Source organism: Nicotiana tomentosiformis, chromosome 9 (genome assembly GCF_000390325.3).
Source record: "Nicotiana tomentosiformis chromosome 9, ASM39032v3, whole genome shotgun sequence".
NCBI lineage: Eukaryota > Viridiplantae > Streptophyta > Magnoliopsida > Solanales > Solanaceae > Nicotiana > Nicotiana tomentosiformis.
In genome coordinates this window covers 36425913-36441005 of record NC_090820.1, presented here as the reverse complement: position 1 = coordinate 36441005, position 15093 = coordinate 36425913, and the positions used below count along the sequence as shown (strand labels likewise).

Genomic DNA, 15093 nt, shown 5'->3' with positions numbered 1-15093 from the left:
CAATTACTAGTCCGAAAACTAACTAGCCCGTGCTATTTTCACAAAGTCATTTATAACTTTTGTTGGTTTGTAAGAAACCTACTTTTTGATTGTTTTTGATTTCTGAAACACTTTTTAGTGATATTCGAAAATCAAATTTTACTTATAAAATATCTCAAAAAAATTCTAAACCAAACAGCTTTGGAAGAGAAGTTATTTTCCAATATTCATCATTAATTCGTAAAGAAAAATAAAAAAGAAAAAACAAATCATCATTCCCGGACTGAATTACTGAAAGAATGTAAGGGTAAAACGTTACTACTTGAAACCTTAGGGATGCTTATTGTGATTAACAAAATAAAGTCCATAGGAGTCCATACATATATTGGGCCAGGATCCTACATCGGCCCAATTACCTTCCCGGTCAAACCCGCCGTCCGAGACTTCTCACTCAACCGAACAACGGCGGCGACGGGCAGCAGCCAGGTCAGTTAGCGTGTTTTCCGGCGAGAATACAGCTAAGAGATGGAAAATGAGAAGAAAATAGAGAGCTATGTGGTGGTACACAACATAGCAAAGAGACACAATGTCGGAACCCTAGCTCGTAGCGCCACTGCGTTCGGCGTCTCCGAGATGATACTAGTCGGCCGTCGAGATTTCAACGCCTTCGGTAGCCACGGCTCTACCTCTCACGTCCGGTTCCGCCACTTCCACTCCCTCACCGATGCTAAAACTTTCCTCAAGGTATTCAAAAAATTCCACAAATAAGAAATATAAACTTATTTTATGTGCATTTGAAGTATTTTATGTTATTCGAAAGCTAAAAACAGATGTTATTTTGTTCATTTTTTAATTGTACTGAACAGGAAAGAGATTGTGATATATGTGGAGTTGAAATTACAGAAAATGCGGTGGCAGTAAATGAGCATCCTTTTAAAAGAAGTACTGCTTTTCTGCTGGGAAATGAGGTTGTGAATCTATAGTATCTTTTTCGGCATTATTTTAAAATTGTTGAAATGTTGGTGACAATTTTGTAATGCAAAAAAACAAAAAAACAAATGATCCATGTAAGATACATATAACAAGTAATGGGGAATTAGGACTTATCTGTTGTTGTTACAGTTATGTATAGTCAAGTGTTTGTGACGAGTGTTTCTGGTCCAGTTTGAGACTTTTATTTCAGCATAGGGACAAGTGTTAGATTTATTGAACCTATAGTTTTAGTCCTAATTGCCTTATAGGACAAATATATAGTATTAGAATAGAATGAGCCTGAATAGAGCAGAATGGGTAAAAAGATTCACATAGCCCATCCCTACTAGTTCAAGATTGATGTGTGGTCGATTGATGTTAAATGGGATTCACATTGTAAGCAAATGATGCTCTTTCCCCAACCAAAATATAGTATTATAAGAACTCTAAGCAATTACTGAAAGTGTTGCTTAGAGGTGTTAGCAATTACTTGTTCTTTCTTATGGGTGGGAAATGTGTTACTGATTTCTGGATGGCTTTCGGTGGTCATCTGTTTTGGAAATAAACATTAGGGTTGGAAAGCAATTCGCCTATTGATATTTGTTTGCATAAATTGGTATTGTAGGGTACTGGACTTTCTGCAAAAGAGTGTGAGATATGTGATTTCTTTGTATATATTCCACAATATGGGTGTGGTACTGCTTCATTGAATGTGACAGTCGCTGCTTCCATTGTTCTGCATCAATTTGGAGGTAACTTCTATAGATAATCATCGGTTTTCCTTTTTATCTTATTTTTCCTATTCTGTTTTAGGTGACTGTTCCCATATACTCATGCTTGCTACGGTTTTCTTTGGGGTTGAGGGCTTAACTCATTTGGTAAGCTCCCTGCCTTCCACAGTTGAGGTGGAAGGTTCAAACCCCATCGTTAGCGTAGAATTCCCTCCGCCCTCCCCTGATGTAATATAAGAATTTTAAACCGAAAAAATCATCTTGTATCTCATTCTAGAAGTAAGAAGGACCAGATTTTTCTATGCGGCTTATGTCATTATTTTGTGCTTTACCTTTTGTTAGCACTGCTTACGAATAAGAAAAGAAATGTAAGGTTTTTGGTTCTCATTCCTTTTTTTAAATATTAAGTGTATGGTAAACCCCCACCCCGTCACCCCTCTATCTAGGAGCCCACACAGTGGCCAATTGGCCATTTCTCAGTTTGCTCTCCTGGTGACTCAAACCCCTTTATGGCTAGCGGTGGAGAGTCCTTACCGCAAAACTATTCCTTGTCATTTAATCTCATGCTCCACACATTGTTCTTTCATATTGCCTTTTCTTCATGCGACAGGTATTACTCTCACCTTTTGCCGTTCATACCAAATTCATATTGTCGAAGTGTTGCTGCATTGCCGTTTTCACTTATTAGCCTTCTAATCAATAATGAGAAGTTAGAGTCTATCTTTGATTGATAATGTGAACTAGGGTTATATTTGATAATGAATAGGGGATTAGTGTCACGCTCCAAAATGGATTGCGACATGGCCAACACCTAGTGCTTATCAACTTGCACCGAGCGAACTATAATTATGTATTACATACCCAATTCGCACCAAAGTGATCCAATTTATTAATTAGCAACAACGTTAAACAAATAAAGCCATATTAGAGTGCGCCGTATCATAAGTCAAGACATGATACCTATAAACCAAAATATTACACAATTCAGCTATGGAGACCTAGGATCCTATGAATAAATAGATAAAATTACGGGTGTAGCCCGCATTGTATAAAAAGAAGTAACTGAATAGAGTGATCTTACGAAGTCAAAGGCGGGCTTAGCAAAAGTATGAAGCTGCAGGAATCCTAGTTCGTCCGCTGACCGTCCTGTGCCTGACCGCTCAACCTTACACAATTTAAACAAATGATGCATGACTATTGGAATACTCAATATGCATCATCGCCACCCACGGTGGGGCGAGCGTTATACAAATATATAGAAGATATTAATGCATGAAAGATAAATTAAATAAACAGTTTAATTTATCGAAGCAGATAATGTGAACTCAATTTAAGATCAGGAGAGATAAATCAAGTAGATAGTGTTTACCCGAAAAACGGTCAGAGTTGAATTTGTACGTAGTTCTAAGGATATATGATATAACTTGATACAAACCGTAGGGATAAATAGAAATATCAAATATGGATTGTAAAGAATGCGAAATAAACAAGGTAGAAAAGAAGAAGATTTTTAGGACTCAGCACAATGGATCAATTAATGAAGCTTAAAAGAATAATTCTTGAATATAGGAGAATATGGTGCTTGAATTACAATGTAAGCAAAAAACTGCCCTGTACAGAGATATATCCATCCTCTTTATAGTGGAGGATCCTACTTTAGATATAATTAAAAATACACAGTGGAGACTCCATGATAAATCAACTTTTGCCTTATTCCCGTCGAGATTCTCTCCCTTAGTGTGTTTGCAACGGCTCTTGTCTGTGGGCTCGAGCTCGATCGGCCTCGGTGCCGGTCGGTAGTGCTTCTAGAGCTCGATACAGACTCAGGATCAGGTGATGATTCGGACTCGGTCCGGTTGGCATCTGTCTTTTAAGCTCGAAATCATCTCATCATAGTTCGATCCCGACCCGAGCTCGATGATGACTTCGAACTCGGTGTTTGACCTATACCTGAAATCCGAAGCTTGTGTGTACCATCTTCGGGACCCATCTCGATATTACGAAGTCTTTCTTCGATCCATTATATTTCGACCTTGATCAAGTACGAAGGTCGAAATCTATTTCGACCGTATACAGATAGTCCCCTCGTTTCTCGGGAAGGATGTGGTGAGAAACGATATGATTCCTCCACGGCTCGATTGGATTATAAGCTGACGTTCACATTGGGCTCGATCATGACGCACGTGATAGATGTCCCGTCAATTTAGTTTTTCAAGGCATTTAATGTATGTCAGACCGTGGTCGGCCACCGCTGACATTGAACCGCCATTGCTTTAATCTATAAATAGTCATCCCTTTTACCATTTACCACTTTTACATCTTCAATCTTCCAAATTTCCCAAGTTCTTTTTCGTACCCTCTGAGTTTATTCGCAAATTTGTGATTCCTCTTTGCAAAAGCCCTTCTTCAAAATTACCAAATCTTTGTCACTTTCTTATATTCTTGACCTTTAAATTCGAAAATGGCGAAAACATCACAAACCATTCCTCAGAAAGAGAAAGCTACATCTTCACCGTCTGCCGCCGACGAAACACCGGTAGAGACACGGCCTGAGGAGTGCGTTCCTGGGGCATGTGTTCTTACCTCTGATTTTAAGGTCGATAAAGGCTCGTCGGTTCCCGGCCGATGTGAGCTAGTATCGATATACATGTGTTCGATAACCGAGAGGCACCTCAAACAGCTGAAAAAAGATTGCAATTGGGAGGGTAAAGAAATAATAATCCCTTCTTGTGACGAAGATATCACCACTTACGTGAAAGGGTTTTTAAGTGTGTATACTTACCCTTTCACGTTAGGTCCCCTCGATTTTGTTATTATTGACTTCTGCCGTCAATACCAAATAACCCTAGGTCAGGTCCATCCTTTTTTTTGGCGGATCGTTATTTTGATTCGATACTTTGTGAACAAAATCGAGGGGATGCCGTTCACCTTCGACCATCTCATTCGATTGTACCGTCCTCGCCTTTTTGGAGGAGGGTTAATAAAACTTCAGCGTCGGGCTACCAAGGCTCTGTTCTCGAGCATTGACGAGGACAGAGATCGAGGCTGGATGGGTAGGTTCGTTCTGAGTAAGGACTTCGGACCTGATTCCGACCGAAAAAATGCCTTTTCCCGAGAAGTGGAATATGAAACGTAAGTGTGATTCTGCTGTTACTTCCTTCTATTTCGCCCTTTCATTTCTCTTCTCACCGATACTCCTCTTTCTGTGATGCAACGCTTCCCTGGATGCCCGGAGCAGTTCCCGATCTCAAGAACTGGGTACGAGCTTTGGCTTCGACCTCCACATACTCCGAGCGCTCATGGCGTGATTTGTCAAAGGGCCGATGGGAGGCAAAAAATCACGGTAAACCCCTTTCTCGTACCTTTCGGTAGTACGAACGAGATGCTTTCCATATACTTTAATAAAATTTTCCATATGTAGGTGTGGGCAAAGATGCGGTTTTGAGGCTCTCGTCCATAAAGGAAGAGGCTTCGGCCTCTGTCCCAAAGCCGGTGAAAGATAATAAGAGGAAAAGAGCCTCCGTTCCCGAAGATCCAAAATCGAAGAAGAGGACGGCTCGTAAGCCGAACAAGAATACCATTCCTTTGACCTTAGAATCAGTTATGCGTCTAAGGGATGAATACGACGACGAAGAAGAAAACAATGGGTCCGCGCTGGCGGCTCGAACGAAAAAGACCACCGACGTTGCACATGCAACTGGATCGATGGTGGTTCATAAGGCTCCGCCTCGAACTGAGGATATATCGGAGAAGGATTCGGGCAGAGTCCCCGAGTTGTTGGAGATCGAAGATGCTTCCTATCGAAGCCAACAGATAGGGGATATGTCTGAAGGGGCTCTCCTCGAATCTCTTCGAACCGAAGAGAATGCTCCAAGTGATTCACTTGGGACAGTAGCAATCGAAGACTCGTCCACCTTCCCTGCTTTTTCCGCAGGGGCGATTCGGGAAGCCCAAGCTTTGGGGGCCCTCGAACTAGATAGGCCTCATGATGGAGAGGATCCTTTTCATGACTTGTTTACCGGTGTCGAGGACGTTGCCGGTACTAATGATGCATCGGACATTTTTCACGGGGTGCAACCGGCTTTGAATCAGGTAAGCCTTAAATTATTTTGTTGGTATTACTTTAATGTTTGCTTTTCTTTTCTAACTCCGTTTCTTTTTTCTTTGTAGGCCGCGACAGTTCATCGAGAAGCATGTTCTCGGTTCCGAGCCGAGCTACGTCTATATTAGGCCGATCTTCAACGGGTTACTGAAGAGAGGAACTCCTTAAGCTCCTCTTAGGGCAAAGGGCAGAGGAAATAAAAGACCTCCGAGTTGAGTTGGCCAAGGCTCACCAAGATCAAACCGATTTGTCCGAGCAGTTAATGATACTTTTAAAAGCCTATGGGCTCGATACCGGAACGATGGCTAATTTTTCGGTCTCACAGTTGCAGCAGAAAATTGAGATGATCGGGAAACTCCGTGAGGAGGTCGATGTGATAAAAGCGGAGTCCTTGAAGTGGAAAGAAGGTATGGACCGCTTTGCTGCAGAGAAAGAAGCTGCTCGAACTCAATTATCAGCGGCCGAAAACCAACTTCAAAGTATGAAGGAGAAAGGCTCGGTTCAAGCAAAAAGAATAAAGGAGCTCGAGGCTCGGTTGGCCTCCGAACTTGCCAAGGCCGAATCTGACGCTGAAAAGGCAAAGGCCGATGCGGATGCACTCGTGGCCGTCTATCGGGCCGATACTGAAGCTGCCCAGGTCCAAGCAAGAAAGGCAATCGAGACCGCCGATACTCGAGCACATTGGGTCGCTGAACTTGCTAAGTGCCGATCTCGGAGGGAGACCCTCGAGGAGATCCATGCTCGAGGTTTCAACCTCGCTGAAGAGATAAAAAAGGCCAAAGAACTCGAAGTTGATGCTGAAGCCTTGGTTTCCGTTGATGATGACGATGATGATGATAATGATGATGATGATGAGAGTAAGAGTGGGTCCGAGAACGGGGGGAGCCCAATGGAGAAGAGACCGCTCATGGAGATAGCCAAGAAACTTAGCCCTTAGTTTCTATGTTGTAATCAATCATGTAAACAATCTTGTATATAAAATATCTTTTTGTTTTACCGACTTGCTTCTGTTTTGTTTCCTGCCTTATGAATATTTTATTCATGCCTTATGAATGTTTTCATAAGGATTTAGGCAATTTGATCGAATTTGGACCTCGTAGCCTTTATAACCGAGTGGGCGTTTACTCAAGCTTGGAATAAGGTAGACTATAGGCTTAGTAGTCGAGTGAGTGATTGTTCGAACTTGCAGTATGATGTAGCCCTTAGGTTTAATAGTCGAGTGAATGATTCGAACTCGAAGTAAGAATAGCCTGTAGGCTTATTAGTCGAGTGAATGTTTCGAACTCGAAGTAATGTAGCCCGTAGGCGTAATGGTCGAGTGAGTGCTTGCTCGAACTCGAAATAAGGATAGCCTGTAGGCTTATTAGTCGAGTGAATGTTTCGAACTCGAAGTGATGTAGCCCGTAAGCGTAATGGTCGAGTGAGTGATTGCTCGAACTCGAAATGAGAATAGCCCGTAGGCTTATTATTCGAGTGAATGTTTTGAACTCGAAGTAATGGTCGAGTGAGTGCTCGCTCGAACTCGGAATAAGAATAGCCCGTAGGCTTATTAGTCGAGTGAATGTTTCGAACTCGAAGTAATGTAGCCCGTGGGCGTAATGGTCGAGTGAGTGCTTGCTCGAACTCGAAATAAGAATAACCCGTAGGCTTATTAGTCGAGTGAATGTTTCGAACTCGAAGTAATGTAGCCCGTAGGCGTAATGGTCGAGTCAGTGCTTGCTCGAACTCAAAATAAGAATAGCCCGTAGGCTTATTAGTCGAGTGAATGTTTCGAACTCGAAGTAATGTAGCCCGTAGGCGTAATGGTCGAGTGAGTGCTTACTCGAACTCGGAGATTTATCTTACTCCTGTTTGCATAATAAATCTCGAAATAGAGGAATTTTTCTTGGATATAAGGTATCGGTAAAGAGAACTTTCTTTGCAAGTCATTACACATGTGTTCATGTTTTGCATCAGGGCTCGGGCCAACTATATGAGCATGGTTTGTTTTGACCATTTGGCTCTTACAACTTTTCCTATTGGAACCCTGTTGTTACGAAATAACTTTCTTGCATCAGAACTTGATATATTTGAGGGCTAATGCCCCCCAGTATTCGAGGTCGATTGTAAAGAGGCCTCGGATACTGTCGAATTGTTTCCAAGTACAACACGATCATTGGTTGCCTCATTAAAAACCTTGCCGAAAAACCCATTTGGGATAAAACCGGTCTAAGGGAAAAAGAGTGCAACGCGTGCTTTCAGACCTAGGGCTTCGTATTGAAGGATCCATCCTAGCTCCTGATCGGGACTCCTGCAGGGGTTAGTTAGGAAATGTAAATGAATATGAGAGGGTCGTACCTTAACAATAGTATCGTTTTAGGTGTGACACATTCCAATTGCTTGATAGTTGTTTGCCGTTTATAATACCGAGCTTGTATGATCCCTTTCCGACGTTTTCAGGAACCCGATACGGTCCTTCCCAGTTTGGTCCTAGTTTTCCTTCGTTTGGATTTCAGGTACTGAGGGTGACTTTCCTTAGCACTAAGTCCCCAGGTTTAAAATGGCGAAGCTTGGTTCTTCGATTATAGTATCTTTCGATTCGTTGCTTTTGGGCGGCCAATTGGACGAGAGCAACTTCTCGTTTTTCATCCGAGAATTCGAGGCTAGTGTTCATAGCCTCGTTATTTGACTCTTCTGTTGTATATCGAAACTTGGTGCTTGGTTCCCTGACTTCGACTGGTATCAAGGCTTCGGAGCCATATACTAAGGAGAACGGAGTTGCCCCCATACTAGATTTTGATATTGTTCGATATGCCCAAAGGACTTCGGATAGGATTTCTCTCCATTTTCCTTTAGCGTCGTTCAGCCTCTTCTTTAGGTTTTGAATGATAGTTTTGTTCGTTGATTCGGCCTGCCCGTTCCCATTGGGGTGATACGGTGTTGATAATATCCTTTTTATTTTGTGGTCTTCGAAGAATTTCGTCACGTTGCTTCCGACAAACTGTTTCCCATTGTCACAGACTATTTCGGTGGGTATCCCGAATCGACATACGATATGATCCCAGATAAAGTCTAACCTCTTTCTCTCTTACTTTCACGAACGCCTGTGCTTCAACCCATTTAGAGAAATAGTCAGTCATAAATAAAATGAACTTAGCTTTACCTGGGGCCGATGGCAGAGGGCCGACGATATCCATTCCCCATTTCATGAATGGCCATGGGGATAGGACTGAGTGAAGTTGCTCTCCGGGCTGATGGATTATTGGTGCAAACCTTTGACATTTGTAACATTTTCGAACAAACTCCTTTGCATCTTTGCCCATATCGATCCAATAATATCCTGCCTTGATTATTTTTCGGACTAATGAATCGGCTCCGGAGTGATTTCTGACTAAGCTTGATTAGTTGATTTTAAAAAGTTACACACTTGTAGAGTGTGGTATACTTGGTCATCTGTGCAATTCCTGATCAGCAGAAGAGCAAGAAAGTTTCACGTTGATTAGTTGGTTAACCGGCACGACAGTGTTGCCTACAAACTGCTTTTGCGTCGAATGTTGAGGATTCACGGCAAAATCAAGGAAGAGGCTGCTAACTGTATTGCTTATACTCTAGGTAGGAAAATCGTTCTTGCTGTAAAATGCGATGAAAATATGGGAAAGCTAGCTTGCTGGATTACTGAGAGACTATCTGCTTGATTTCTTGAATAAATAAATAAGTAATTTGAGAGGATAACTTTTCCAAAATACACTTAGCTTCTTCGATGAAAAAATGCGTAGTTTTTTGCTTTAATCTCTTCTATTGAATCTATAATACTTTTACGGAAACTGCAGCTTTCATATGCTTCATCATTGTGCAGCTGTGGCAACTGATGGACTAAAGCCGTCTTTTACACTACAATGTCTAGAAATCAGAAACAAAATCTTCTTGTAAGGCATCACAGATACTGAGATACAAAAAACACCGGAAATTAGCTATAATTAACCCTCAATCTAGTGTCAACCAACTATGAATATCCCGTATGGTGTGGCGTCCGTCTTCTGCCAGTAGATCAGTGGAATATCAGCGATCCAATGGCTCAAGAGATGACTGCATCATGTGATAGCTGTATAGAAATTGAAGTCACTGAGTGCTGCTGCTGAGAGCTATAGTTTAAAACCATTTTAATGGCTCTGATTTTATATGTTCTTTAGTTTATTTTGTCTAGATTCTCTAGAGCACTTGCAAAGGGAAGTCTTGGAGCAACGGTAAAGTTGTCTCAGTGTGACCTATTGGTCACGGTTTGAGCCGTTAAATCAGTCACTTGCCTACATCACACCCCTTGGGGCGCGGCCCTTCCCTCGACCCTGCGTGAATGCGGGATGCTTCGTGCACCGGGCTACCCTTTTTCTCTATAGCACTTGTATATGTGATATTTTTCCCCAACCTTTCTACATAGTTATTACTTTATATGATCATGTAATTTTAGCTATGTTGTGGACTGAAATTTAGAACTAAATTTTTTCAGTTTGGGCTGGATTCTCTGAGAGAACACGTGAGGGAAACAAATTTATTGTGGCTGAAAGACCTTCGAAACAGGCGAAGAAAAATTACTGCATGGAAACATCTGAATCTATTACCGAGGAGCGAAGACTGAAGAGGGAATCAAATGGGTTCTTTGAAGATACTGGAAAGGAGGAATCACCTTCAAATCTTTTAGATACCTTGTTTGATGATTAGTGCTGGAAAAAAAACAAGTTACGCATCCTTCAGCTTCATCCACAAGGCCAGGCTGATTTATTTTAGATACAATTGAAGCAAGTCAACTGTCAAAGGGGGATTTTGGTTATTAGTGGAGTAAACTATGGAAAATAGGAATTTAGAACCCTAAGTAGTGTCACTGATTGGCCATAATAGAATATAGCATTTTCACATGAATTTTGTATCTACAAGTTTTTGTAAAGAGATTGCAGGTTTAGCATGTTTCAATCTCCTGTTTGATGTATTGAAAAGCTAATACTACACGGAACTAGATCAGAGGGGCTAGGTGCCATTTTCTGATCGTGGATCAACCATGTTGTTTGTACACTTGAAGCTCGGTCTTAAGATGGCCATGGAACAATTATAATATTAAGTTCAGAGTTCAGACTAGCCAAATGATTGCAATTGTAGCTCTATTAAGCAAATGATTGCAAACATACATAATGTATATAGTATCTCCTTTTGCATCAGTGTTCCACTCCAATGTCAAAGTGTTAGGTAATTCCTGGGAATTGTGCCTTGATTGGTTCACCCCCATCTCTATTTGACTTTACCCTAGTAGATCGGTAGAATTAGAAATTTTGATGGCATTAAAGCACTTAAATGCCTTATATAAATGGTCTTTATACGCCAAAACTGAGTTGTGAGACTATGGTCATGAGTTGCATTTGCATCTGCCAGAAGAGAATGGATCATCCTGTCCTGTAAAGAATGAAAATGACATGGTTGAAATCATTTCAAAAAGGATATAAATATCATAGGATATTCCACCTTTATCTACTAAATACCTGACTAGCTGTTGCGTGTGTCATGTTGCAACTTAACTCTACACCTTTTATGTGTAGCTTCTATTAAAGCAAGCATATTAAACTTTATATTAAAAGACTAATAAACTGCTCCATTGTTAGAATTTTTCTTTGTTTTAGACCTCTTTCCATTGACTAATATGGGAAAAGCTTAGGTAGATGAAGATCATCCATTATAATATATCAATCAAGACTAGAAAAACTTCGATGATTTCTCTTTCTTTACAGTTGTTTAAATTTCCAAGAGAAAGAAAGTCCTTGTTCACAGGTATGAGTTAGGTATTGTTTTGTTGTCACAGACAAGAAGCTCAACCATTAAGCCACTACGGTCAAACATTTCTAACCCCACCTCCATTTCTTGGAGCAGTTGGGATGTGCTTTTGTCTCTTTATCTAACGTTTAACTTGCCCTGCTCAGACTTTCACCAGTAGACACAATATCCTTTTCAATGGGAATCAAAACTTTCTAAATCACTAACATGGGAAGTACTATAAATGTGATACACAAAATGCACATATGATAAATAGCCAAAATTAAATGTTACTTATGAGAGTTTAACCCTAGTATCTCTTTCATACCTTCAATTAAGGCTTAGTTCAAGAGAATTGACTAACCTCAAACTCATGCAGTCAAGAGAGGTTCCAGTGCAGCTTTCATGCAGAAAACAGTTTTCCTGCATGTTGCATGTCTTCAGCCGGAGAATCCACCGGCTTTGCTCGAGGATACGGTGGCTGATGTGGCGGCGTCCGAGGTCTAAGGTGGTGATCAAGAGGTTTGGGAAGCTGAATTCTAGAGGGCGTCACGGCCATCTCAAAGAAAAACCAAGCATCAAATCATTAACAACTCATCCAAATGCCCAAACTAGGACTATTCGACTAGCCACTTTCAATGCTGCATTATTTTCCCTTGCACCAGCTGTGCCTAAGGCTGAAAAATCAGTCATATTTGCTCATGATGATGATGATGATGGTTTCAAATTTCAAAACCAGGTAAAATCTGAGATTAATAGTCGTCCCAAGAGCATATTGAAACATTCCCCCCTTCATCCCACATTAATAAATGGTGCAAAGCCAAAGCCAAAAGTTTCAATAAACCTTCCTGAGAATGAGATTTCATTAGCTCAGAACAGGGTATTTGGCATGTTGGAAGATGATTCCACCAAGATTTTGAGTTTAAACAACAACAGCCTAGCCCCTGTGAGGTCTCCGATATGCTTCCCCGCGATGGCTAAATGGATGAATAATGATTATGGAGGCGACTACTTGAGTGGAACAAGGTCCATTCTTGATGTATTGAAAGAAGTGGATGCTGATATATTGGCTTTACAAGATGTGAAGGCTGAGGAAGAGAAAGATATGAGACCTTTATCTGGTTTGGCTCATGCTCTTGGTATGCACTATGTGTTTGCTGAAAGCTGGGCTCCTGAATTTGGTAATGCTATTTTATCCAAATGGCCTATTAAGAGATGGAGAATACAGAAAATCTTTGATGATAAAGATTTCAGGTGCCTCTCTTGGAACTTTCACTACTGTTAAAACTTTCATTGACAATATCTATGTTTAAGGAATTGTACGTACTACCTTATCTAAAAGCTTAAACTATCATAAACTAGAATACTTTTATTTTGTTCTTTAAAAGTATAAACGTAGTCCCGGAATGAAGGGTCTTTTTTTTTCTTCCTTTTGGTTCTTTACGTAGCTGATGTATTGAATGATGCAGGAATGTGCTTAAGGCTACGATTGATGTACCACGGATAGGAGAGTTGAACTTCTGTTGCACTCAACTTGATCATTTAGACGAGAATTGGAGAATGAAGCAAATTAACGCGATAATTCAATCAAATGACAATCCTCACATTTTAGCAGGAGGTTTGAATTCTCTGGATGCCTCAGATTACTCATTAGAGAGATGGACTGATATTGTGAAGGTAAAAAAAGAGAATCCCAAATTTTATACCATTCTTTCTTGGATTACTAGTTGATTACACAATTTCTCCATAACAGTATTATGAGGAGATAGGAAAGCCAACTCCAAGAGTTGAGGTCATGAAATTCTTGAAAGGGAAAGAGTACAGTGATGCAAAAGAGTTTGCAGGGGAATGTGAGTCAGTTGTTATCATTGCTAAAGGCCAAAGTATGAATCTCTATCTTAAAGTTTCTATCAAATCTTTCACTTATCTTACTTATATGAGTTGCTTACAATTTTTTCTCAATCATGTTGTATGTCATTTTGGTACAGATGTGCAAGGAACATGCAAGTATGGAACTCGAGTTGATTATATCTTGGGTTCACAAGGTCTGCCTTATGCATTTGTACCTGAATCATACTCTGTTGTTTCGTCGAAAGGCACGTCCGATCACCATATAGTTAAGGTGGAAATCATGAAAGTAGCAGGCAGTGCTAGGAAGAATAGTAAGAAACAGAAGAAAGTTGTGAGGATGACAGGTTCTTGTTCTTCAAGAGGGATTTGGCAATCGAACACTTAGCAACTATTGTTATTAGTTTTTGAGTTCTTTAGCCTTTCCTTGTCTTTATTTTTTCCGAGGTGTATACATTATTGCAATTTTCTTCTTTATGACTGACTTCAGGTTCATTACATGATATTGAGGGGAAGTCATGATGCAAATCTATGCTCTCTCTCTCTTTTTTTTAGACCTAGCTAGAGTATATTCAGTCATCAACATTCTACTTTTAAGTTCACCTTTTTAATATTTCTCTAGCTCTTAATTCAAGGTTGGCTTAAGGATAAGGGTGATCTTCAAAGAACCTCTAGTTCACAGAATATCCCTAATTGGCTATAAAAGACTAGTTATATATTGGTAAAAAATAGACTCATTACATGGACTAACTGAATCTCGACACGTGTTAAGAATATTAGAAGGTCACATAAAAGTTGAGTCCGAGATTAATTGAGTGAGAGTTACTCAACACCAGTATTATTTGTACAGTAATCATCAGTACTAGTATCATTTGTATCATAATCATTTATGACTTGGTACGGAGAATATCTCGGAGACATATAAGTACGGAAAAGAGGAGAATAAGTCAATCCCAAATAAAATGGAATTTGGTGTAACTCCTCGATCAATTATAGATTCTTAGCTAATGTGTGAAAAACGCAATTAATGGGCATAACGGGCAGACGAGATATTAGGGAAGCAATTACAGATAGTTTTTACTATTTGAATTTCTTTTTTTTTTTTTCCTTTTCCATGTTGTATCCCATTTAAGAACTCATTCTATTACTCTTTAATCATAACATTATATTTCTGGCAAGTCAAGCAAAACAAGTGACGAAAGAGAAGTCGTCTTGATCAGTAAGAATTCTCTCTCCTTATACTTTACATTTGATTTCCTTATCGTTGTTTTCATTATTTCTTACCATTTATATATGAGAAAGTGTATCAAATCGATTGTTGGTGTCCGAAAATATAAATTAATAGAGTGATTTAACCCATTAGATTAATTTTAGATTAAATAGTTTAGCGCCCACCATGTGGCCCTAATAATCGTTCATTTTCTCAAAATTGTTGATTTCGCTTTTGTTCCAACCAAATAAATTTTATTTTTATTTGTGGAGTTTAATTGGAAGATACATTATGTCTGTAAGTTAACCCTACTAACTAGCGGGTAGGTCAAGTTAACACTGCCAATAAACAGATAGATCAAGTTGAGACAACTGCAACTCCAACTCCACAACCAAAAGCTAATATAGTCATTAAAAATCCCAACTCGAGACCTGGAAACTCCAAAATTAGGGGGTTCTCAAATAGTTTCGGAGCAGGAG

The 15093-nt window shown here is 40.1% G+C and overlaps 3 protein-coding genes across 3 annotated transcripts; all 3 read left to right on the top strand.

Moving 5' to 3' along the window:
- Nucleotides 1-264: 264 nt before the first annotated feature.
- On the top strand, nt 265-10890 carry LOC104118918 (uncharacterized). The gene is made up of 4 exons (XM_009630306.4): nt 265-723; nt 846-947; nt 1577-1703; nt 10268-10890. The coding sequence occupies exons 1-4, from the start codon at nt 505-507 to the stop codon at nt 10477-10479; spliced, it is 660 nt and encodes a 219-aa protein (XP_009628601.1). The 5' UTR covers nt 265-504; the 3' UTR covers nt 10480-10890.
- On the top strand, nt 5286-5974 carry LOC138899574 (uncharacterized). Its single transcript, XM_070186145.1, has 2 exons — nt 5286-5774; nt 5853-5974. Exons 1-2 carry the CDS (start codon nt 5286-5288, stop codon nt 5910-5912), a joined length of 549 nt encoding a protein of 182 aa, XP_070042246.1. The 3' UTR covers nt 5913-5974.
- A 519-nt stretch (nt 10891-11409) lies between the features above and the next one.
- Nucleotides 11410-13960, top strand: LOC104118917 (uncharacterized). Its single transcript, XM_009630305.4, has 4 exons — nt 11410-12810; nt 13026-13233; nt 13310-13439; nt 13545-13960. Exons 1-4 carry the CDS (start codon nt 11930-11932, stop codon nt 13790-13792), a joined length of 1467 nt encoding a protein of 488 aa, XP_009628600.1. The 5' UTR covers nt 11410-11929; the 3' UTR covers nt 13793-13960.
- Nucleotides 13961-15093: the final 1133 nt, after the last annotated feature.